At 32.4% G+C, this 26,164-nt stretch overlaps 3 protein-coding genes across 4 annotated transcripts in view; 1 reads left to right on the top strand and 2 right to left on the bottom strand.

Moving 5' to 3' along the window:
- Window positions 1-7,496, bottom strand: part of LOC143045943 (carbonyl reductase [NADPH] 1-like) — a 38,056-nt gene extending 30,560 nt beyond the window's left edge. Inside the window, exons 1-4 of the mRNA XM_076218798.1 lie at window positions 7,415-7,496; window positions 1,831-1,882; window positions 1,115-1,196; window positions 744-922 (exon numbers count right to left, since the gene is read on the bottom strand). Of these exons, the coding sequence (XP_076074913.1) occupies window positions 744-922; window positions 1,115-1,196; window positions 1,831-1,851 (282 nt within the window). The 5' untranslated portion in view covers window positions 1,852-1,882; window positions 7,415-7,496. The remainder of the gene's footprint in view (window positions 1-743; window positions 923-1,114; window positions 1,197-1,830; window positions 1,883-7,414) is intronic.
- A 4-nt stretch (window positions 7,497-7,500) lies between these two features.
- On the top strand, window positions 7,501-12,950 carry LOC143045936 (universal stress protein Slr1101-like). Its single transcript, XM_076218785.1, has 4 exons — window positions 7,501-7,678; window positions 10,199-10,279; window positions 11,242-11,348; window positions 12,196-12,950. Exons 1-4 carry the CDS (start codon window positions 7,612-7,614, stop codon window positions 12,412-12,414), a joined length of 474 nt encoding a protein of 157 aa, XP_076074900.1. The 5' UTR covers window positions 7,501-7,611; the 3' UTR covers window positions 12,415-12,950.
- A 1,311-nt stretch (window positions 12,951-14,261) lies between these two features.
- On the bottom strand, window positions 14,262-25,103 carry LOC143045885 (nuclear respiratory factor 1-like). 2 transcript variants are annotated; one of them, XM_076218712.1, is made up of 9 exons: window positions 24,978-25,103; window positions 23,272-23,477; window positions 21,967-22,081; window positions 19,600-19,735; window positions 18,642-18,785; window positions 17,532-17,690; window positions 17,076-17,297; window positions 16,133-16,319; window positions 14,262-15,793 (listed from the first exon to the last, which is right to left on the bottom strand). In XM_076218712.1, the coding sequence occupies exons 2-9, from the start codon at window positions 23,450-23,452 to the stop codon at window positions 15,591-15,593; spliced, it is 1,347 nt and encodes a 448-aa protein (XP_076074827.1). In that variant the 5' UTR covers window positions 23,453-23,477; window positions 24,978-25,103; the 3' UTR covers window positions 14,262-15,590. The 2 variants fall into 2 exon arrangements, with proteins under 2 accessions (XP_076074827.1, XP_076074834.1); XM_076218719.1 differs by lacking the exon at window positions 24,978-25,103 and adding an exon at window positions 24,458-24,575.
- Between the last annotated feature and the right edge of the window lie 1,061 nt (window positions 25,104-26,164).

Below are 26,164 nucleotides of genomic sequence, written 5' to 3'. Positions count from 1 at the left end.
ATGAAATATCAGTGCAAAGGAGGCAATTACTACTGAAAGCATTAAAAACGTTCCTTTGAAAATCTCTCCTTTAATATGGATTCCTCATATTTGAATACATGATTAAATCCATAGTTTGCGATGGAACCTAAACAAAAAGACAATGTATTTGTTAAAACTGTTTTTCTTATTATAAAATTTAAAAGGTTACAAACAAAATAAACACCTGCCAAACAGGGTATTTCAAGAGACTCGTCAATTATGTGGCAAGCAAGAGATGCATAATGCAGAAGTTATGTGTAACTGTTGATCGCAGTGTTTGTTGCTTCTGCCATGTAAATGCTGTAGAATGTGTACCCGTGCTTGTTTTGTGTGTCCTTATTTTTTGCAACTCAGTCTGTCTTGTTTGATTCTTCTGGTTAGTTTCCACATTCTTAACGCATTTGTCCCAAGTCAGGAGTCTGTAATTCAATTTTTTACCGTTAGTTGCTACCTGCAATTTTTTTTTCTTATATGGTTTTTAGAATAAATCTTTGTCTTTGGTTGTCTCGAATGTCGGTACCTTTTATAGCTTACTATTGCATGGGCTTTAGTAAATTTTGAAGCTGTAGATTGTTACACTCTCTGCCTACAGTCTCGTGTGGATAGTTGTCTTGCTGGCAGTTAAACCACATCTCCTCATTTTTTTCATAAATCCGACATATGGTAATTACTATAATACCAGGAACTTTTATTATTTTATATTGGAAACAAAAGTAAGTTACCTTATAGGCGAGGCCTGCATTATTAACTAAGACATCAATGCCATCATATTTCTCCTTCATGAAGTCTCTTAATTTGATGATGGTATCTTGATCATCAATGTCTAGATGGTGATATTTTGGTGATATTCCTTCCTTTTGAAGCTCAGTGACTGCAGCTTCGCATCTTTCTTTACTTCTCCCTACAAACATAACAAGTACAATATATTCTGCTAGTTAGATGTCTTTCATTAAATGAAAGACTTGTCCATTTCTTTGACTATTGGATAATGTCGCTTTTTCTGTTTATACTTATTTTCTCCTGAATGGAATATTTGGGTAAAATTGTAAATGTGATAGATAGTTACGGTTTTGGTAACCTGTATATACCTTACCTGTGAGGAAAACATCACCATCAAATTGTTTACACAAAGCCTGTACTATGCCATAACCTATTCCTTTGTTTGATCCAGTAACCTTAAAAACACACGAAGGCCTTTATAGATAGTATATTAATAATTATCATGAAGTGAACAATATTACATTGAAATATAGGACTAAAAAAAGTAGCGATACATGGACGTCTCCGGCTATTTATGCAGCGCCTATATTAAATGCTTGTTTTGTTATTATGTTTATTTTTACGGATGCCATCATTACTTGGTTAAATGTTTTATTGAATTTCTTCGTCCTACAATTCATGTTTCGTTGACACAAGTCCGTCCTATTTCCTCGTTAGTGAATTATCGTCGAAGTTTTGTCTTTCAAGAGTAACGAGATGTCTGCTACTTTTGGAGCATGAACTATCTATTCATAACAGATAATTGCAACTACCAATCGTTATATCGATCTCATGTTACTTCCAAAATTGATGAATTTTATCTCAAACTTTTCAATAGGCCTTCGGAGAGAAAAGGTTGTTCCATTATCGAAAATTGCAAATAAAACCAAAGAAATTTCGTCATTCCTAGTCCAAGGACATGGTAATCAGCAAAATAATCACACTCAATCGTCGTGTTACAGATTTTTTTAGCTTGACTGTAGAGCAAATTAAGAGCCGCTAAATATGTTTACTTACATTGTCGAAAGGATGTTAAATTGGCTTACTTACAATTGCAACTCTCCTCGCCATCTCATCGGTAAACTGAAATGTTGTTCTTTGCCTAAAAATTAACAACAGTTTTCAGTACAAAAATAAGGCGGGAATCTGTTTGAAATAATCTTCTCACGTAACAATAAGAATGCATCATGTTTCACACTGTAACACATACATATAATATGGATTATTTTTTTCACCACACCAAATGTATAATTGAAAAGCGCGTAGGTCAGTATGCATTTTATTTTATTTCCTCAAGAGTTATACTAAAAGTTCTTGACTGGACAAGAATGCTGTCTAAGATTTTAAGATTGCAAATGCAGACCCATTTTCAGTTTTATGCATGCATGAGTTTCGCAGCCGGTTTGGTTATTACTATAAACATAAAAAATAAGTAGATGTGGTATGGTTGCCACGAGACAACTCTCCAAAAGAGACGAAATAACCGCATTAAAAAAAATACAGCCAGTATACGTCACCATACGACCTTCAACAATGAACAAAGCCCATTATATTTGTTTATATAATATAAATATCTATAAATTCAAAAGCTGTTTGGATAAATTGATGTCGATAAATTTGTAAAAAAGACATTTTTCCTAGTCGTTTTGAAGTTTTTTCTGCATATCTGTTAAATATTGCATTCAGATGAGAAAGTCAGGGATGCTTGGATCAATAATGATAGAAACACCCCCACCAAAGACCCTTCCTCTCTCTATATATACGTGTGTTCCAACTACACTTTAAAAATCTTAGCTATATAGGACCGTGACATACATATAGGCGAGTGACTTTAACCATAAAATTAGATTTTTAATGCACCTACCTAACACACGGCTAAATTATATATCATTTGAAAGCTACACATCTGTACTATCTGTTTTGCCCGGTCGTAAAAAAATCGTACGGTGCAATTTCCGTCAAATCAAGATCAAAGGTCAAGGACGAATAAGTGCATATTTTCTAAGATTTCAGCTTGATTGCATAATATGACTTTTATATACTAAATTCACATATGCAAACATTTTAAACTTTTAGCAGAGAGATTAACAGTCATTATTCAAATGCATTTTTTAATATTTAAAGCGTGTTTTTGACATGTTTGACAGAGAGCACATGTTTCCTGAAATTCGAGTAAAAGTTAACAAAATGTGTGAAAACCCAAATTTTTCTTTCTGGTGCAAATGCTAATCAATTAAAACTAAGTAAAACCCTGTAATAACTATCAAAGAAGTTTTTGACATCATAAAATTTCCTAAAATTATGCTAACTTCTAATCAAACAGCAAATCATAACAACTCATACAGTTGCCCAAAATACCGCCATCTGCGAAAAAACAGCTTTTAAGCATTTCTTCCTATTTAAACATTGTATGTGGTCAATATAAGATTTAATAAACAAATTCTTAAGAATCTGAAAAATTTAGAGTAAAAAAATATGGGCGCGAATCATCTTATTGCTAGAAATAAAGGGGTTGAAACCAAGAGATTGCCATCTGCATTGTAACTACCAGACTGAAATAAACATATTTCGACTTTTCTAATCGTTTGATTTGTAGCTTCATTATAAATATTGATGTAGTGAAAAGACCTCCTATTTATTTAATGTGAATTGAAAATCTAGACCAAAATAAATAGAAAATACATTGATGACAATTGAAATTTCAGAATTTCAAAAACTAGCAAACACATTATAAAACTTGACTACTTGATTGCTTTAATTGTGTTGTTTATTGTTTACATGCATTAATTCATCAAATAATAATAACTTTGAAGAAAAAATATCCATTAATACGCAACGATTCTAGTTACAACTAGACTTCCTGAATAGCTTGAATGACTAGTTCATTTTTCATACGAGAATGACTTCATGCAAAAGTTTCTGATGACGACTGACAAGAAGCTATCATTATCTAGAAACTTCACTTTCCATTATATAGATGATGTCATCTCACTGAATAGTGTAAAATTTGTGACAATGTTGGACTCGTATTTTCCATTGAAATTGAAAATAAAACACTCAACAAATATAGTTTACTCTATCACGTATCTTGAAATCGATGATGAGGGTTGGTTGAGAACAAGTTTTACGACAAAAGAGATGTGCATAAAACAACCCATAAAAACACCCCTTACTACCAAATTATAAACTTTTAATTTCTATGTAACAACATTATAGCAACGCCTGCATATCTATACTACTAAAGGAGGAGACCGATTTCATTGAGCCTCAACTCCTCTGAAATAAAGGCAACTATAGTATACCGCTATTCAATGGTCATTAATCGATTTACTAGTAACTGAAATAAATCCGGGTCACAAAGCAAAAACTAGGAAAACGCATCAACTATAAGAGGATCACAACGATATAACAGAAACACAGAACTGCTACAAAAACAAACGCCAACATACCAAGAAACAGATTATTTGATACCAACTGCCATATGCCTGACTTGGTACAGGACATTTGAAGAAAAATGGTGGTTTAAACATGTTTTAAACCAGAGTTCAAATGCAAAGTTGAAATTATCCCTTTGAAAATTTCATGGACGCCACTACGAGTTGGTTGACAATTATGAGATATCTGTTTCGCCAGATGACGACTGATAAGTTCCATCGACGTAACTAAATTTCCGTCAATTCTGCCATGAATGTCACCAACCGAATAAGGCTTGGCACCGAGTTAGGAAATACATGAGCCACAAGACGGGTAAAAGAGAGTCGTTGTGTAGTGGTTAGTGCATCGGACTACTAACACAAAGGTTCCTGGTTCGATTCCCGTTCCGTGATGAAAATTTCAGAGACTGAATTTTCGGCTCTTCCTTGACACCATTTCTGAGTATGGTCTTGAGGAAACGATGAAAGTCCGTCGGAAGAGGACGATAAATGTCTGACCCGTGTTAAGAGAGAGCCATATCTCTTGCACGTTAAACACACCTTTGTAGATTTCGAAAAAGAGCAGGCTAATGCCGCTACAAGGCAGCACTCGCACCCGCAAAGTGAAAAGCGAATAATTTAAGTTGCAAAACTTGTTTCCCAATCCACTATAAATAAATATGTTTAAACTAAGACGGGTGTCACATGTAGAACATGATCTGCCTACCCTTTGGGAGCCCACTCAAAAATTTTTGGGAGGGGTTTGTGTTACTCAATCTGTAGTTTTATATGTTGTGTTTTGTATACTGTTGCTTGTCTTGTTCGTTTTTTGCCCGGCTTTGTCAGTTTGTTTTTAATTATTAGTTTAATGTCCCTTTGATATATTTCGTCACTATTCAAGTAGTAAAAGGTTTAACAATTATAGATCAGTGTAGCTAAATGTATCATGATAACGATTTGGTTCTATATATATATCACCGTGTGCAAATTAAGTTATTTTCGCGGATATTTGTCTTATTGCGTTAATCTTCTTCACTTTACTTTGAGGTGTTTTTTTGGCCGATTTTCATTACTGCAAGTTAATGTCTTTAAAGTAAAATAATACCAAAGGCAGAGGCGGATTTAGAGGGGGGCCCAGGGGGCCCGGCCCCCCCCCCCCCTTTTTGGGAAAAAATTTGGTTGCTTATATAGGGAATCATTGAAGTGTGACTGGAGCGGGCCCCCTCTTAGGTCAGTCAGTGGGCCCCCACTTATGAAAATTTCTGGATCCGCCACTGAAAGGGACAATCAACATCTCAAACCATGAATCAAATAAAGTTAATTAAAACCATGAACAAAATATAATTAAAGTCCAAGAGACAAACAACAGTCCAAAAACACAGCATATAATGAAAACGAACACTCCTAAAACAGCGAATGATCTTATGAGGTCAGGAAGGGTATTTAACTTTTTCATTTTGTTATTTCACAACTGCTTATAGTGTTTAACATACACAATGACATGCATTTGTATTAGTTTAGTTTAAACATATTTTATTTACTCAAAGTAAAATGGATTGGACACAAGTAAGCCATACTTATGAAGTCCGCTCCGAATGACAATAATTTACAATACAATATTAATATGAGCATGCAATATCAAAATAAACAATATTTTACGAGTCTATCAATTGAGAAAAAAAAATGAAACAGAAATAGATGTAAACATTGGAAACGTTGATGATGATGATGATGATGTTAATGACGTGGATGTACCGTAAATACATTTTCTACATAACAAGAAATCTCTCAGACCTTTTGATAAATTCGAATACGTGTTTGAATATATTCACATTTTGTTCATACGAGAGATTCGGATTACCAGATGTAAGTAACTTAACATTTAATATAAGGTCATCAGGAAGCCATCTTAGATTATTCATCAGAATTTCTCTCTGGTGTATATATAAAGAGCAGTCGAAAAGGAAATGGTGTACAGTCTCAATGTTAAATCCACAAAAGCAAGATGGATCAGCAATTATATTGACTCTAAACAAGTCATAGTTCAAGAAAGATGAGTAGCATCTGAATTGTGTTAAAATCATGCATTTGTATTTTTAAAGCTTATGTAGAAAATACTCAAAGCATCTTTTATTCAAATAATTAAAGCGATTAAACTTCTAAACACATTTAATATGACTTACTATAACACGATTTTAAACTAAATAAGAAGCAGCCGCATTTTATTTAGTTCGTTTACATCCCGCTTTAGACAACCAAGTGTTTCTAAACAAGGTTACTTATTTCAATGTTGCCTACGATTTAGTCGCAAAGTAATGTTTGCATTTAAACATGATTTCAAAAAGTAAAAAAGTTTGACTTCGTAAAAAACATATTTTAACCTCAATTACCTCGCATATATTCTTTTCTTACTTTAAATACCCCTTCTTTTATTATGGAAAATCATTCTCCTCCCTAATATTTCACAATTAGCGATGTGCTTTTTTAACATAGATTAACAAAATGATCGCTATTTGCAGATGGCAGATTTTTGGGCAACTGCAAACACTTCAATAGAAGGCTGTTCCATGAACAATAATTTATAATTGCATCTTAAAATTACAAAACAAATATTCCTTGACCTAAAACATATACATTGATCTATTTTTAAGCATACAAATATCGATTCCCTAAGATATTTTTTGCTTTTTGAATAATTTTTCATTTTTTTAGGATTTGTGATAAATTTCAATTTTCGGGAAATTTTGCGCATCGAATCTTGTATTTTTTGTTTGATTTGGAAATTATGTATAATGTTCCATAAAGTTCATATGATCTTTTGGAAAATTTTATGGTATAAGAATTAGAAAATGGCGTTTTATTTAGTAATCGCAAAAATTGGAATGTTTTTTTCATGACCTTTGACCTTGATTTAACAAAAATTGCACCGTACGATTTTTTTACGACCGGGCAAAACAGAAAGTACAGATTAAGAGCTTTCGAATGATATATAATACAGCCGTGTGTTAGGTGGGTGCATTAAAGTCGTTAACTAAGCGTCTTTTTGAAATAAGTCACTCGCCTAATAGGGCTAATGAACCCGGCATACATTATATACAAAAAAAAACATGTAGATCTATTGTTAGTAATGACTAAATAAAATAATGCACATAAAACATTAGGATGTACATATTTTTGACAAAGAAGCACGCATTGTGAGTAAGCGTACAATTACATGGTACCTTAAATTAGAATAATTTCACCCCTGAATAAAATAGTGTCACCGATTCATTCAACGACTGATGTGTATTACCTCCCTTTTCAGCCTTGAGTGCTGCCTTGACCTCGTCAATTTGTAAACGTAGGTGTACGCATATAGATCTATAGATACTTTTCATCTACTTTCGGTTGATTTTACAACTTTTTCCCAAAGTTAACCATGTCTGAAGGAAGAAATGTTGTCATTGCTATGGATGGAAGTGATTACTCAGATTACGCATTTGATTGTAAGTTATTATTTGATTATTTATGTTCTGAAACAGAAATGTGACAACGTTCTTATCGATAATGCACATGACTGCCCAGTAAGTTATTTTTTGTTGCGTAGATTATAAAGTCGGCTGCAGTTGGTAATTTCAAAAACTGACAACAATATATATGTTCTATGTTGTTTTTTTTTAAATTCTGAAATAAAAATTACCTTATTTTTATAATCGATGTCAGACAATGTTTTTATTTGCCAATCCACCAATGGTAAAAGTCGATTGAAATGCCATTGACCCGAGTTTAACCCTTAGTGAGCGTTGCAATACTATTATGTTATGAAAAGAACGAAAAAAAGATTGATAAAAAAAAGATACTAGCCCAGTGAATTAAAAAAAAAATGCGAGGACAATTGATAATATAAAACTACTATTTAGTATTACTGGGGAAGGGGGTGTCGCTAGAAAGATTAAGAAAGTGATGGAGAATAAATGAGATATTGGTATTGTGTAGGTTTAGAAACGGTCTATTAAAAGGCAAATATTATAAATTCACAAGTGAACGATTTTCATAATTTTATAACTTGTATGCATTGATATTTAGTAAGATACTATACAAATATCAAATCATCTTGGTTAAATCAATCTCATTAAAATTAGCTGTTCGTTTTCGCTATTCGATACTCTCCGACGAGTAACTGTAGTGAACTTGAGGGAGTGAAGCGTATCAAAACATCTGGTTGTTGTGAAACAGAACAAAAATATAGACTATAGTGGCTAAACTATACATGTTTGTAATTTCTCGAATATCCACGATCTTAGTTTGTATGACGAATGTGTGTTAGTGCTGTATTCATGAGATAAAAGTTGTATCGGCTCACTGTATTCACGTCTTTTTTTTCACAGAAGAAACAAATAAGTAGATATTTTTAAATGTATAAAAAATATAAGTGCAAGGTCCTGACGGCGTCACGATTCAAACCGTAACGTTCCTAGTTTACTAAACGGTTTTGTTTTTTCATACTTCACTCAAACTCAGATGAATAGTGTATCAAAAACGGCTTGTAATATTTCACTCCGCTGCTATTATCGAAATTTGACCTTTATCATGTTCATCAACGAGCATAGATCCTAGGGGTGTCATCCTTAAAAGTCCAAATTTTAGTTACTGAAGTCTCATCTGTTTAAAACTAATAAGATCTAGTATTTGGGTTAACGATATATGACCATGATGATAGTACTGAATCTGTATAAACTTGAAATATGTACACTAGTTACTGTAATATCTATAAATGCCTTCAGGGGCACATTCAGAAATAACAAGATTGACCATGTCTCATCAAATTTTTGGCATGAATGGGATATTTCTTCAATTACGTTTTTGTAGAATGTTGTAGTATGTTTTGACTTTTTACTGCAACCGTGTATTTACAGTAGTAGTTATAAAGTTTACGAAAACGTTTCAAATATATGTAAAACTTATTTCTAGGTACTATATATTGACATAGTGATCTGTAACGTTTTATCTCTAAGTAAATAAGATAGCTACATGAAGAATTATCAACTCAGTACATTGTTACTTATTTATATGTGTTAGGCTCTATGTTCAAGCTGAAAACAGCAGTCTTATAATATTATGCGGTTGAGTGTTTTGGGTACACTTAACTGTTGTGCTCATAAGGTACTGGAAGCAAACATATAATATAAGTCCTGTTTACTGTCGCACTTCCTGTCCTAAAACAGATGACAGCCTCAAAGTTTTTAGTAACCGTGTTGTGGTCTTATTACAATATTACCCACTTCTCTGGGGTTTTTTAAGACGTCATTGATAGGCAATGAATTTCCACAAATCTAGACGAATTGTGAATGTCAATAATTTATCAGAGACTATCAAAGACATATATACTAAATATGATGAAACAGCGAGGCCATTTACAGCAGATATGTGTTCTAAGAAGTCATTGATTGTATGATACAACTCTTGAATTGAATTTTGCCGTACTGGCTCATTTAGCCCGATGGTTTCAATGTTTTACTAAAGCGCTTCCATAAAAATATTGATTCATGACTAACAACAATTTTTAACTAGCATTTGTATGTCAGCTCTTCATAACATGTTTGTTAACGACAGCTGATTACCCTATTGATTTCTTTGTCGATTAGGGGGGAAACAGTTTCCCGGTACATACATGCATCAGCATCTGTAAGATAACTAACATGCTTAAGCAATCAAGTATAATTATTTGCTGCTTTTAAAACAATATTTGGTATAGTTATTGGAGTTATTTTACATTTATGTTACAGTAACAACGTGGTTTTTTTTCTTAGGTCAAAACCTCGTCAATAGTAATAGGGACCCAGTAGACTTGCCGCGACTTTAATTTAGCCTGTTATTTAGATCTGTCAGAAGTCAATATAGTCTCAAGCATTGCAGAATATAAATCGAAAAATTAATAATTCTGATTGATCCCTCGTGTCCTTTTCTAAATGTTGAAATACGGAACTTTCGTAAACATTTATTAAAATTAAAATATTTAATTTCAGGGTTCATGAAGAATGTACACAAACCAAGCGATCATGTGGTATTTGTACATGTTCCTGAATATCACACCGTCGTACAGTCACGTAAGTGAATAGTATTACAATATTATCAACATCCACAGATGACCTCGAAAAAAAATATGGAAACTATATAAAAGCTTTTTTTAAGTTACAACCGAGGTCAGGATATTCGTAGACTAGTGTCATACAGGTCGAGAAGATTTCCAAGAAGAATTGGTTCGGGTGACCATCTTGCCTATTGCCTTGATAACTGCGATGTAGTATTCGTTTAAGCTTTAAATGCAGTTAAAATGTACTGCAAGTTCATAATGTTATGTTATTAGTTTTATGTACATGTGTATATAGATTTTTATTTCTAAAGATATTCATGTAATGAGTGTTTATGTAATATCAGTGATGCAAGTCATTGGTATAAATATTCAATACGAATAATAGGCCATGTGTTTGCATAATACCGAAGGTGACATTTCGTTGATTTTACTTTATAGTTTATGCATTCACAGCGAGACCAGTATATATAGCAAATACAAAATAAAGTTACTAGTAATACTAAGTTGGGCGCCTCTAAATTCTAGACAATACAGTGGCTGAAACAAACATATGCACTGTTAAGAAACAAGTGAAACAAGCGAGAAATCCATCTGATAATATGAAAGATGCAGCCTTTTACATGTCAGATCAGAATTTTCAAAGCGGACAAAACGTTGACATCAGTCTGAATTTAGATAAATTAATGATCAATTTTGTGGCTTGTGGTGTATATTGGACTAGAATTTTCTCATGGTTATGTATGCTTTTGACAATGGCCCGCTCTAACAGAGGTCAATGTCAATACTGAAATCTGGTACATTAGACACTGTTTATTTTGGCAAATGATATGTCCTTTTACTGGAACATTGACCACAAAACAGTTCATAGATAGATTGTTGCTCTAATGATTAGGACCTGCGTATCAACCTTAACTGGTTAATGCATCAATTTTGAACTATATAATTGACCTTTTAAAATTTTACCCCTTTTAATAGCAATGGTTATGGCTGATGTAACAGTATTAACAGATTTGTGGCAAGAAGAGGAAAAACGAATTAAAAAACTGCTGGAAACTCTAGGACAGAAAATGAAGGACCATGGAGTAATATTTTAATTAATATTTAAATAGTGATAAATTAGGCTTATGACTAGTTGTCTGATATGAGATAAGAAAATTAATCTATAAAGATACATCAGGACTATATAAATGCAAAAAGTCAGTTTTGTGGGTATAAAAGTCTATGATGGGCAAAAACAACTTACAAATGCACAAGACTCTAATTGATAACAAGATTACTTATAGATATATATATTTAAGTATGACTATTTATCATGTTCAGGTCATATGATATATAGGTCATTGAACTACTTTAAAGTGATAAATGTCAAAGGTGACACTGAGTATCAAGCAGTATAATCCACTTTACTGTTAAAAACTTTGTAATGTATTATAGATATAATAAAGGGGGACTCAGAGGAAAAATGAGACAGCAACCCAAAGAAACCAACCAAGCCTACAAAACTACTTAAATATGTCTAGTCTTTAGTAATAGATAAGTGTGTATAGCACAATTCACCTTAAATTAACAAAAAGTTAATAAATTTAAGAACATCAAAGATCTAAATTTTAATAGCACCCTAATGAATTAAAGGGCATACCTGCACACAAGATATACAAACTGTTTCTTACATTCCTTTGCAGGATTATGAGAGAAATCATATCTGAAATGTTATTGAAAAATGGCACATGTAATGTTTTAGAATATCAACCAAAGAGAAAGTGTACAACAGAAAAAAATGTATTTAAGACAATTTACAGCACTTCTTCTGCTGTTCTCATGAAGGTCATAATATTATAATTTATGAATAATAAAAGAACTTTTGATAATAACTTTAAATAAATAGCTGATATGTGCTGCTCACTAATCTATAACAAACTTTGTTGACAGATCGGTGGTAAAGTAAAGAGTGTTAGCGGAAGTCCAGGTGAAGTCATCTGTAAAGTAGCCAAAGAGGAAGGAGCAGGCATGATTGTCAGTGGCACCAGGGGTATGGGAACAATTAGAAGAACATTCCTGGGTAGTGTGAGTGACTATGTCATCCACCACGCCCATATACCAGTACTGGTTGTACGTCATCAAGACCAAAAACATGATCACCAGAAGTAGACATTTTAGTATTATCAAATTGGTGCTAGTTGGAAACAAAGAACTGATTAAAGCACCAAGACTGTAACAAATGAACAGCTATATGTAGTTCTTTTTTATAACAAATATAAGTTTAATAAACTTCAGTTGATTGATTGTGGTCTATAGATGGAAAAGATTCTGAGACTTGAATGAAAAGTTTGGTTTAATTTAATGGTTGTTGTCTATGTGGGAACACATTTTTTGTATTTTTTACTTTGTATTTGTCTTGTATGTTAAATATAGATTCATGTAACCCTTTTTTAATTCAAATTATATAATCTACAAAAATTTTTATCCCAGTTAAGTATCTTATAGTTAAATCCAAAAATTATATAAAAATACGGCAAGAAAAGTATAGTGGTCTAGCATTGTACAGTAAAGATTGATTGAATTTGGTAAGAGTATGATGGAAATCTCAGGAATTTGATAGTATTCAATAAAATGAAAAGCATATGTGTGTATTCATGATCTACCATTTATTCAGAATTCTTATACAATAAAAATTCTACACTGTTTCCAGTTTTTTATTTAGCTGTTTTTAAAACACTGCCAAATTAGTGTCTTTTCTATTGGTTATCTATAGCACTTGAAATAAAGGCATATCAACGATTTCAGGTTGCACTTCTACTACTTTTGCAGTTAATTACATTTTAGAATAAATTATATCAAATTTGAGAGGGAATGAACAATGAACACAGTGGGCATAAAAATTTGGCAGCTAATGCGGCATTGCCTCTTTAAACCTCATATTTAATTTGACCAGTCACCAAGGCTTGGCTAAATGTGCAACAAAATTAACCTTTGCAAGTGCATACGCATACATATACTAAAATATTTTAAAAGAATAACATTGACTTTTTTCTAGCAATTAATTGAATTAAACGTGTCATATGGGGGTTAACATTCTGGTGTACAACTCTCAACTGCCTGGCAAGTTGGTTGTTGTAAAATGAAATAAACCACACATAAAAATGAGACTACTATATATCAATAGACCAAATAACAAGAAGTCATTGGTCAACCTATAACAACAAAACCAATACCCCATAAAAGAGTCCCAACATGTGCACAAAATACTTAAAACTCTCCCAACAGAGACCAAATTATGTAGAAGTTGGTCCACTTTAAAATGTTGCAGTATACATCAAGAACTGCTGTAAATATGCACTAAAGATGTTTTATTGCATAATCAATGAACATTAAAGCATTAATTTTCATTTATAATGTTTTAGCATATTTAGAATGAAGTTCCTGTTGGCTATATAAGAACATAATGTATCGTTTTCATTACGGTGTGGACTAGACCATTCTTTGGCGCACTCAAGTCTCCCATTGACAGGATCAGATTAGGTGAATGTTTGTCTGTAACCCCACTTATCGTGGCGTACTAATTATAGATCTTTAAACTGTGGGGTCATCAAAGGGTTTCAATACCTAAATCCAATTATTCGAAAAACTGGTACAGGAATAACCTTCATGTTTTGTCTAATAGTGAATACTCCAAAGTTCTTTACTTGCACTTTTATTATGTTTCATTTTATGTGTCAAATTGTTTAACAAATGATTATTTAAATTCCCAATAGAAGGCCTCTGATCGACTGAGTGAGCATAAAATCATTGTTATGGATGCCAATGACAAACAAGTTTAAGGTAAATGTTTCAGTATTAATAGCAACAGAAGTATTATGGTTGTCCACGCTTTTATGGGAATACCTCTATTTAAATTATATTCAGTAGCTTGGATTCACTTATTATAACTTATCATTTGCAAGGTTTGAATAACACATAAGTGAACACTTTAAACTGGCACTTTGCAGGAACAACTATTTTAAGCTGAAGTTTTATTTTTATGACAATAAACACACAAATGACAATGTGAAATATGATTCAATAAAGTTTTTCTAGAACAATAAAACATTCAACATTTACATAAATTACAATAAGTAGTACATGATGCTTCTAGTGGTAACCACAAATAAATAGACAATTTACAGTTAATATTTGTTGCAAAATGACAATGTTGTATTGCTATAAATGCACCAAATTGTCCAATGAAAAATATTAAAATAGTTTTGCAAATTAAACCATATTAAGGCTTACCTAAGCTTGTATCTATATTTTTTTCTAGCTTAGTCTAGTTTGTAAATTTTTTATAGATCTTTGAAAGCATGAACAGTGAAATCTATCATTATAGAAAATATTTAAAAACTTTCTTTAAAGTTTTCTTGGTGAATATAGCATATTTTTATGGAAATGTATCTTGCATGAAAATTCAATACAATATAGGTTACAACTTACAGGAAAAAGTCCACATTTTTTATGGGATTTATACAAATGATTTAATTATTCAATCAATCAAAAATCGACCTGCAGAAAAATAAAGATGCATAAAGAATTTCAAGTCTCCCTCTTGACAGTTTGTTGAGAACAACTAGAACCAATCCAGGCTCCAAACAAAATCATAATGTGAATTATATATTGTCATTTAAAAAAGAAAGTAAATGAGGATCGTGTCCATTGGACACATATGGTGCCCTGCTTGCATATAAGGTTAAGGTACACAACTCAAGAAATGTGAAAGTAGCGCTACCAAAAATGATACTTGAACTGAGCTTTGTGGTAATAAGCCTTAGAATGTGCATTGTTAATGAGGGGTCCACAGATAAATAACCTTCCATCAGCATAATGATGTTTATATAATGTAGTGATAAGGAAGAAAAGGTGCTGCAGCTATCACCCCTTTCATTTACAAAATTAACTTATTGAAAAGGGAAAGATTTAACCAATAGTTTTATTTATTATTAAAAATTAAAAAGTTTTACAAATACAGTAAGATATTGATTGATTGGTAGTTGCCTTATGCTAAACATCAGCCTATGTTTTATGACCCCAATAAATGGCCAACATCTCAAGATTGAATACCCCAATAAATGGTCACCATTTAAAGGTGATCATACAAGAGGATGGACATAACTAAGAGGAAGTCACAGGTGTACTGTACCTTGGCACAAAATTCTATATCACAGCGTACTGGAAAAGTGTCTAATCCCAGATACTATTGATGAATTATAAACTTTGTAGCTATAGCGTAGCATGACAACTGTATTATAATATACAGGAATAAACAGATAATAAATATTGTTTGTACATTTAGATCATGTCTCCTCTAGTTTAGGTTCAACATGTTCCAACACATCCGGTGACTGACTGTCCATACTTTGAATATCTGCTATCACATTAATATCATCATCTTTAGGAACACCCATGGGTGCCATGGCAACATGTAGATCTGTACCTGAATGTAATGCTGTAACAGGATTGGTCAGTTGTTGATACATTGAAACAGGTATAACTATACCTGAAAGTATGAAACAAAAAATAAGTCTGAAATGATAGGAACCATATATCACAAAACAAACCTTTCAGATTGCACAAGTGTGTTAAAAAAATGTCTTGTATATAAACTAAGTTCATGACTTTTGCCTAATAGACTGAAATACTTAATATGATCCAGTAAATATAGGTGGATTGCTTGCTTACTCTGTTTAAGGAGCCACTGTCCATTATTTGTGAATTTAACAGAAACAAATAAATGATAAATTGGCAAACACTTTTAATTGAAATACAAAATTCATCGGAATGAAACAATCTTGAAAACATTGAAGTAGCAATTACAACACTTTCAATTTATACCTACCATTCAATGCATTATCCCCTGTTAAAATAATCTGTCCATCTTCTGATATTGTAGCTATACTTTGTGCCAATGAGTCTGCGTTCATCTCTACACTTACAGGTGTCATGTGTGTCAAATTATCACCACTAGGGTTGGCTAGGGTTTGTACAGCTTGACTGGCCTCCTGATTAGGTACTCCAGGGTGAATCTATAAACAAGTTACAACTTTTCCATTATAAAATATATGGCCAAAAAGGTTTAACTATTTGAAAGTGTGATGCCATCTATAAAAACAATTTTCATACCAAAACATTTAAGCTAGGAGTAAAAGTATGATATACTCTAAGGTCAACTGTCCTTTTATCCTTATTCTAAAGAATGAATATATCAAGATTGCAATATCTTGAGCTAGTTTAATTTCTAAAACACTTGGCCACTACATAAATTTTGTTTACTTATATAATTTGCATAATTTCTAGATTCCTGTTTTTAGGGAAGTCAAACTAATTCACCTGTGAGATTTTTAATACAGAGAGGAAATAACTCTCTTTGCAGTTTTGTTTTGTTCTTTGAGGTGACTTGATTGATTGATCGATTGGTGTTTAACCCCACATTCAACTCTATTGTGCTATTCATGGCAGTCAGTTTTTATTGGTGGGAAAAGTTGGAGTGCAGGAAAGAACAATGACCTTTGGTATGAAATCAGACAATTCTAGTGATTGGAGTCAAGTGCACCTGCCCTAAGAGGGATTCAAACTCACCTCAGTGTTGACAGGCTAGTAATACAGCAGTTTGACTGCCACCAAGGCCCTATATGACAACTAGTGAAGATTGGATAATTTTAATATTCTAACAATCAGGTTAACAAAATTAGCAGGGTTTATGCTTATAAAACATTCCAAATATCATTGACTTACCATTAGGGGTTCCCTGACCTTATTACAAACTTAACATGTAAACTTACTGCATGAACAACTGTAGCTTGTGTGCCATCAGGAAGTGTAACAATTTGATTGGGTGATGTATCTATCTGAATAATAGACACTGTGCCATCAGGATTGTTTATAGTTTGTAACATAGTTCTCTGATAGCTTGAGTCAGTTTCAAAAACGTGTAACAGATCTTCTCTTCCATGGTGTCGGTAACAGTTCTTTACAATACTTTTAAGAGCATCTGTCCATGAAACCTATTCAAACAGAAATATCGGAATAAATATAATTATGTTCCAATCAAGGGCCCTTCATGGGCAGTGTGACATTTATTAAACCAAACCATTACATGTACATAATGATTTTATGAAAAAAAAATCTCAAATCAAAAATTAAAATAGCTGGTGCACAATGTAAATTTCTTTCAAGCCATTTTCAAGAGTTCTTGCCAGCTTTGTTGGCATACTGTATTTAAATATCAATATGTGAACCTTTTTCTTCTGCTCTGTTGTTCTAACATCACTTCTAACATTTGCCCATGGTACATCATCAGGCCACCAAACAGGACGACATTCCATTTTACCCCAGCCAGGTTTACTTCTGCCTGTTGAGTATTTTAGCATTTCAGGTATGAAAGTCCTCAGCTGAGCCTATACAATGAAAAGAAAATTATATTCAAATATAAAAAAAAAACTTAATACGTTAACAAGAAAATTTTAATTAAAGTGCTTGAAAGCACTGAAGGATTCAATTTATCAGTGGAAGTAAAATTAAATATTTAATTGTATAAAACATTGGTTATAGTTGATTCAACTACAATTCTGGACAAAGGAAGATGGCTTTAATTTTCCAAGATGACTTTAACAATGACATCATTGATATTTTTAGAATAGATATTATAAAAGTAATAAAGGCACAAAAGTATAATATCATTTTATAAATTGAATATCTGAACATATATTTCATTGATAAATTTCTGGAAAGTTCATTTCTCGTTTTTATACATGTATAGATTAGACCATTGGTTTTCCTGTGTGAATGGTTTTACACTTCTAACTTGCTGTTCGGTGCAAGCTTAGACTCTGTGTTGAAGGCCATACCTTGACCTTTAATGGTTTACTTTTATAAATTGATACTTGGATGGAGATTTGTCTCATTGGCCCTCATACCACATCTTCCTATATCTATGGATAGTCCCGTGATACAATGTTTAGAATGTTATGATCAATGCACTATATTTTGCGTATCTAAAGAGCAGTGCTAAACCTTTGAAGATTTAGATATCAAGCCAGTACCATATGATTTTGATTGCATTGGATGCAATACTTCCCTAAAAATCGGTTATTTGTTTTCCAGTCAACTATGCATTGTTTTAAAAGCACACATTAATGAAGTACACACAGGAATGGAGCTTTCGCTTTTGAGTTTGCATTATAATATATTGAAATTTGTGTTTACTCCTCCAATTTACTAAAAAAATGGAAATAGGTGCTTCTACCACTTTTCATCACATCCAAAACAAAAATGCAAATAATTTCTACATCTTAAAGAAATCATAAGATATAAATATCTGGGTCAGATAATTAGCCTTTGTGAATTACCTGCGTCATTTTTTCTACTGAAGTAGGGATACCATCAATGGATAATGATGGTAGTTCTTGAGCACCCTGGTGTTCTGCATGAGGTATTGTCTCAGATAAAGATGTCTCTAAATCATGAAGAATAACTGATTTACAATTCCTCATCTGAAAAACAAATTACAATTCTACCCATTTATGAAACTTTGGCATATAAAACAGTTCTGACCTTCATTTGGGACTTTACTATTTACAAATTCAAAAATTTAGTAAGGGTTACTAAATGTTGTAAAAGGCAATTAACAGTCCCAATGAATAAATTTACATCATATTTGCTCTAGATTTTTAATATAACCTTTCCTGAAATTGTTAAAAGATGAGAGAAATCAATTCAAAGTGCTTCTTGGCACAGAAGGGTAAAGATTCCATCAATTTGCAGTGTGAACTAAAATTAAACATTGCATTGTATGGAGCATTTGAAAGTCAAACTAAAAATATGGACAAAGGAAGATAACTCCAATTTATATTAATATCAAAGAAAGATAGAACTAGAGACATACACAATGTACAATTTATGCAATTTTCTGCCATGTATGGTTTTATACATACATGTACACACCATTTTGTAACATTAATGACTATAATGTCATGGATACGATGTTTAGAATGGTGTGCTCAATGAACTATATTTTATTTTAATCTCAAAAGTTGTGTGAGATAAAGTTTGGAAAATTGACAGCTACCATGCCGCCCGGTTCAAGCCAGCCGTATACAGGTTTTTATTGTATGAATGCATTTTTTTATCCCAAAATGTTTGACTCTACACAAAAACGTTCATAATTAAGCACATTATCTTTGTACTGGAAAAGATAAGCAGTACAAATATTATTTTGCAGTATTCATAAAATGAAGCTTCAATACATGATCCTATACAAAACATTATCCTGTATAAGCAAGTAAACATCCTGTTAGTATAACATACCACACTTTCTAAAGGTTGCGATCCAAACACTTTATAGTTATTGTTTGAATTTGACATTTTTCCGGGTGTACAACATAGCACCACTGCCTGCTGACCAACTCTTGTGGTGTACTCTTCTATGGTCTGCTTTAATTTCCTGAAATTATATGTTAAACATTGTAATCATTTCTTAATATAAATTTCCAAACGACTTTTGACATTTTGTCATTGGTGTTGTTGTTATGGAAGAGTGAAGCTGTTAAATGATTAATAAAATTTAGAATGGAAATGGGGAATGTGTCAAAGAGACAACAACCTGACCATAAATAAAAACAACAGCAGAAGGTCACCAACAGGTCTTTAATGTAGCGAGAAATTCTCACATCCAGAGGTGTCCTTCAGCTGGCCCCTAAACAAATATATACTAGTTCAGTGATAATGAACGCCATACTAATTTCCAAATTGTACACAAGAAACTAAAATTAAAATAATACAAGACTAACAAAGGCCGGAGGCTCCTGACTTGGGACAGGCGCAAAAATGCGGCGGGGTTAAACATGTTTGTGAGATCTCAACCCTCCCCCTATACCTCTAGCCAATGTAGAAAAGTAAACGCATAACAATACACACATTAAAATTCAGGTCAAGAGAAGTCCGAGTCTGATGTCAGAAGATGTAATCAAACAAAATAAACAAAATGACAATAATACATAAATAACAACAGACTACTAGCAGTTAACTGACATGCCAGCTCCAGACTTCAATTAAACGGACTGAAAGATTATGATTTCATCATATGAACATCAGGCACAATCCTTCCCATTAGGGGTTTAGTATGATACCATTTATATATTTACTGTTAAATATTTGTGGTTTGTTTGGAACAGTAATCAATGAGTTTGAACGTTATAAATCTCAAAGGATTTTTTTTTTAAATTTTATGTCTTTGTATTAATATTAAATCTAGTAGACAAAAATATTCTATTCCATTCTATTCTATATAAATTTTATGACTCTATAAATGTTTGTCCACTTTTGATGATATAAATGTGTAATTGATTTTTCTGTGAAGCAGATAAAAAATTATAACTGCATTAAATACATGTATCAATTGCAGTAATCTTATTTCTTTTATAAAAGTGTCTTCAGTTTATCTTTGTAGAAATTGTTTTTACTGACATAAACAGTAACCATGATTTAACTGCTTGGTTAAATTTGTAATTGATTTAGGTTTTTTCAATGTGCTGATAATATTTCATTGCATGAATGGGATCGAAATAGACCGTCCTTTTTTAGGAAGTTCTTTTGATTATTCCCCTTTGTTCACTATGACAACGGCATTTTCAAGACGTTATCAAAAATCCATTTCTCTTTAAATTAGCCGTAGAACACGTATAGTTATTTGATCAATTGACATAAAGTACAATTTTATATCAGAAGTTTTCAATTAAGATAGCCATGTTGTCTAATAAATTCGGTAACATACATTTCCAAACTAAACACCGACGCAATCGACATTCGTCAAAATTGACCAAAAAAAATGATACAGAAAACAACTTTACACCACGATTATCCGCCGTATTTAAGCCCACAAAGTATGAAAATATAGTTTAAATAAATGTTATTCGTATCTCTATGCATGGAACTTATTTTTTCGTGTCCATGATGAGGTTTTTCTAGTCAAGGCAGATGCCGAGACATGGGGATCAATTAGTTGAAAGTGCCCGACGTCAAAACGTGCCAATTAAATATAGCGTGCGGAAATGCGACGTTTTCAACCAAAATGCTCGAGGAGACGGTGAAAGTAAACAAAATGGAAGAAAGGGGGAAAGTGTTAATGCATTGTGATTGAATGTATTGAAAACTAAATCAAATACATATCAAGATATCAACTAACCTATATTTTAAAACCTGTGAATAACATATACAGTATGAAATATATATATCAACAGCCACACACATAAAGAATAATAATGAAAAGAAAGACAATTTTCTAATATAGTATGGTTTTTACTTTACATCTTTTGGATTTTCTTGCTGTCTTGAAGACCCATTGGTGGCCTTCAGCTGTTTTCTGCTCTTTGGTCAGATTGTTGTCTCTTTGTCACATTCCCCATTTCCATTCTCAATTTCATTTGGTTAATGTTGAGCACTGTTTTAAACATTTTTTTTGATAAATAAAATTTTCACACCTGTGAAGATGTTTACTCATTAAAATACATTATGTTGTTTATATATCTGGAAAACATACAGAGGCGGATTTAGAGGGCCCCCCCCCCCTTTCTGGGAAAAAAATTGGTTGCTTATATAGGGAATCACTGAAGAGTGACTGGAGCGCAGTCAGTGGGCCCCCACTTGTGAAAATTTCTAGATCCGCCAGTGACATACCTGAGCAGTCTTGTTTGTTGGCGTTTACGTATAGATGGGTTAGTTTCGAAAGAATGAGGGCGCTTCTTTTTTCTACCACCAGCAATTGCTGCAGCTGCAGCTAATCCTACTGTCCCTGTCATAAAACAATACATCTAAATTATTTGATTCTTTTGATCTCAAATACAAACAAGAAAATTATTTAATTATATCAAATTGTGAAAGCTGAGAAAAACAGATCTAACTCTAAAGAAGTATAAAATTTAAATTTAATGTAAACTGCTCTTTATTAGAACTATAATATTTCCAATAAACATGTATTTATATTTGCAGGACTGCGATTTCTATTAGTTTCTAACATGTCTAATGCTCTGACTGAATGTCCATACAAAATATAAAATTAAGTAAGACTTTTTTTTCAAATGTAATTTACTTTCTCAGTAAATATACTTTGTCTTTTTTCATGATGCAATACCAACATATAAGCAGATTAGGAATTTTGCAGCATTGCTTGATGACAATTTAATGAGTTTTACTACATGTATTTGTAAAATGCTATTTCATGAAGGAATAATCTGATTTTTAAAATATAAAATAAAACATAGAGGCAGATTGTGACACATATACATGCAGTAGTATGTCATAATGGCATTACAAAATATGACTGTTTATTTGGCAAAATTCCACTAACTACGTGGTAGATGATACAATGTCATATGGTAAAGTAATAGTATGCTGGCTGTTGAATGCGGTAGATACAACAAAACAGCAGCTTTAGAAAACAGAATATGTCCTTTATGCCATAAAGAGGTAGAAGATGAATTTCATTTTATCATAACACGTTCAGAAATTAATAAAACTAGGATCAAAATGTTTAGTGAAATTTCTAGTATTGTCCCAAGTTTTAATTCAATGAGTAAAGAAAACAAATTTGATTTTATATTTTCCTGTGAAGAATGTGATATTTTACTTATCATTGTGAACTATATAAGTGAAATGTATAATGAGAGAAACAATTATAATGTCAATATTTGAACTGTGTAATTGATTGCTCAACTTATAATGTTATAGATAAGCACAATATTTGAATTGATAATTTTAAAGAGGAGGCATGATGTCAAAAATAGTATTATAATTAATATTAATAATCTATATTTTTTTTTCTTTCAATGCTACATGTTTGTAGTGTTTAATGTCTATCGTTTTGTAATCAATATGCCTGTCTGTCTGTTTGTTTGTTTTTGTTATGAATTTTAGTAACAATCCTATTGTTTGGATTTTAGACTAGTTAATAAAAATCTTATTCTTATTATGGTACCTCCATACCTGCAGCTGCTAACTGAACTGAAACTTCATCATCACCCAATAGATCAGAACTGTCAAACGAACTCTCTGGTGAACTTGGTTCACTGATACCATCACTCATGATATCTGAGGAACTGTTTAATGTGTAAGTCTGGATCCCTTGTCCATGACCTGCTGATGATACAATGCTTGCACTTATCATCGTGCCTTCGGTCTGTAAATGTCATCTGAAATACACAAAACAAACCATCATAAATTTTTTCACTTTATGTCATCAACAAGTCATCTGCCATTTGCATATCAATAGTAATACATGTACTAACAAATAACTTAGTAGACTGAAAGAGGTATAAAGCAAAATGTTGTAAATAAATATCACTGTAACAACAAAACTACTTTTAAATAAGACAGTCCTAATAGATCAGCATATGATATTAGTATTTACAACCCTCTTTTCATGATGTCAGAATAAATAATTAATTCTTCACAATTTTGTGTCTTCCCTAAATTTTTAATACCACAGGCAATTTCATGAAGTTAAAGGCAGAGTGTTATTTCCTATCAAAGTTTGTATTAATTTATACAAATGTGACTTTTTTGACAGGTAAGTACACTGTAGTAAGCAAACACTAAAATACAGAAGTAGAACTGTGGAAGGCCATTCTGTTTTCTGCTACAGTAAGGTTAGTGTTAAATGAGCCTCAATTATTTTTCGTCAAAGTTATTTCAACAAATATTTTAATAATACTCTCTTTCATTATGTGGGCTACCAGATTCCTACCCTCATATGTACCTTTTAATTCTTTGTCATTTCAAACTAGAATTTCAAATATTAGATCTCATAAAAAATTGACATAATTTAATAAGAGAAAATGTGGGAAGCCAAAAGGACCTCCATCGGATCCATACACTATTCAAAAAGAACCAAAATAAAACCCGAGCACTTTGGGAAAAAAAAACCCAAATGAAGGATACCATCAGACAAGGGGTCATTTTTCTGTAAGTTGCAGATAAGAATAAAAAACAACTGAATATTTTTTAACTTTTAAAAAGAGAAAAATCAGTATATTTGGACCAACTTTTCATAAAGAGGGGTGCAATTATTTTTAATAATAAAGTAGATACAAGTCCAGGAAATCTTTTTTCCACTGTCATATAATCTGACTGACAGTTACAAAGGCTTGAAAGGGAGACAATGCAATATTACCAGCCATTTTGATTTCTCAAATTCATTAACTCTGCTTTTTAAACACATTTTCATTTTAGAAGTTAAAGTCATGCGGGTCATTTTGTCAATGTATTGTGACACTGCGTGCGCAGTGTTGCTGACAGGTGTTTGATAAAAACCTTGCGTCTGCGCGACATTTCTGACAGGCTTGCGCGAAAGTTGTGAGGATGCAAATTTGCTCTATGCAGGATCACACGAGTTTGCCTCGGACTGTTACATTTATGAGAGACTTTGACAACATTCCAAAAGCCATGTTTCGAGCATGTGATTTGACACATTCTATTAGACCTGCGACTTATATCGCCCGGGAGTTTTGTCAAACTTTTGTGTATTTCGTTGGGTCTATGCGACTGCGCATTTTGCGACAAATACATCTTGGTGTCCTTATTTCACATATGATTTCACGTTTCACATTTAAAATTCAGGCTTTTAAATTATTTAGAGGTTTCAATTTAATTCTCAGTTGTGTTCTTAGTTGATGATTTTGCTTATATCTTACCAAATTCTCAGGGAAAATTAAAGTAAAAATCGACATTCCAGACATTCATTATGCGCGAAATCGTCCATTTTGGATATTGTCTGAGCAGATAAACAATGTTGTCCTAGGGGGTAGTCTCGCAATTGAAAATGGTTCGAGCAATTGAGGCGCCACCTATGATTAAATTTTTATGATGAAACCACAGTGGCAAATATTTCAAACAGTGTGTTAAAAATTTAGAGTGTATTGAGGATGAGATAAGACATCAAAATACTGAAGTATTGAACATCTAAAATTAAAATCAAAAAGGGTATATCTTTATTCCTAACCTAACCAAAGGGCCCATAAAAAGCATATAAATCAATAATTCACAAAGTTCATACAATATGATGGCTACAAAAAAAAAAAAAAAAAACAAACAAAAACAAAATCTTGCATACATACTGATTGTTGATAATTAAATATGATTTAGAACAAATATGGAAATGAGATTATAAAAAATTTGTACATGATAGGAGAGAGCCAGTACAAAGAGGAATAACTCTATTAATTTATCTTACTTTTATCTCTTTTATTATTCCTGTCTGATCTGGAAATTTTTATTTATGAATATATCTTATCTGTATTAAAACTAAACCTTCATTTGTCATTATCCAGATAAAAGAGATTTTCTTAATTTATATATTTTTCAGATATGGAATTTTTTTTTTGTGAAAATTCTACTGATCGTGGTGAGTTATATAGAGGGCACTATAAAACAAAATGAAGCTCATTTTTTGTCGAGCCTGCAACTTTTGTTGCAGAAAGCTCGACATAGGGATAGTGATCCGGCGGCGGCGGCGGCGGCGGTGTTAGCTCACTTCTTAAAAGCTATATATTTTAGAAGGTGGAAGACCTGGATGCTTCATATTTTGTATATAGATGCCTCATGTTACGAAGTTTCCGTCACATGTCCATTGTCCTTGACCTCATTTTCATGGTTCAGTGACCACTTGAAAAAAAAGTTCAGATTTTTTGTAATGTTAAATTCTCTCTTACTGTAAGTAATAGGATAACTATATTTAGTATGTGCGTACCTTGCAAGGTCCTCATGCCCGTCAGACAGTTTTCACTTGACCTCGACCTTATTTCATGGATCGGTGAACAAGGTTAAGTTTTGGTGGTCAAGTCCATATCTCAGATACTATAAGCAATAGGTCTAGTATATT

Source organism: Mytilus galloprovincialis, chromosome 1, assembly GCF_965363235.1.
Source record: "Mytilus galloprovincialis chromosome 1, xbMytGall1.hap1.1, whole genome shotgun sequence".
Lineage (NCBI taxonomy): Eukaryota > Metazoa > Mollusca > Bivalvia > Mytilida > Mytilidae > Mytilus > Mytilus galloprovincialis.
Note: the sequence above shows the minus strand (reverse complement) of the source record. Positions and strands in the feature narration are given on the sequence as shown.

Excerpts from the sequence above, each read along its gene's own strand:
- LOC143045936 (XM_076218785.1), top strand. The coding sequence starts at position 7,612 with ATGTCTGAAGGAAGAAATGTTGTCATTGCTATGGATGGAAGTGATTAC. Across the intron at positions 10,280-11,241 it reads TCACACCGTCGTACAGTCAC|CAATGGTTATGGCTGATGTA; the intron begins GTAAGTGAATAG and ends CCCTTTTAATAG. Across the intron at positions 11,349-12,195 it reads AGAAAATGAAGGACCATGGA|ATCGGTGGTAAAGTAAAGAG; the intron begins GTAATATTTTAA and ends CTTTGTTGACAG.
- LOC143045885 (XM_076218712.1), bottom strand. The coding sequence starts at position 23,452 with ATGATAAGTGCAAGCATTGTATCATCAGCAGGTCATGGACAAGGGATC. Across the intron at positions 18,786-19,599 it reads CGCAACCTTTAGAAAGTGTG|ATGAGGAATTGTAAATCAGT; the intron begins GTATGTTATACT and ends TTTGTTTTTCAG. Across the intron at positions 15,794-16,132 it reads AGGGGATAATGCATTGAATG|GTATAGTTATACCTGTTTCA; the intron begins GTAGGTATAAAT and ends TCATACTTTCAG.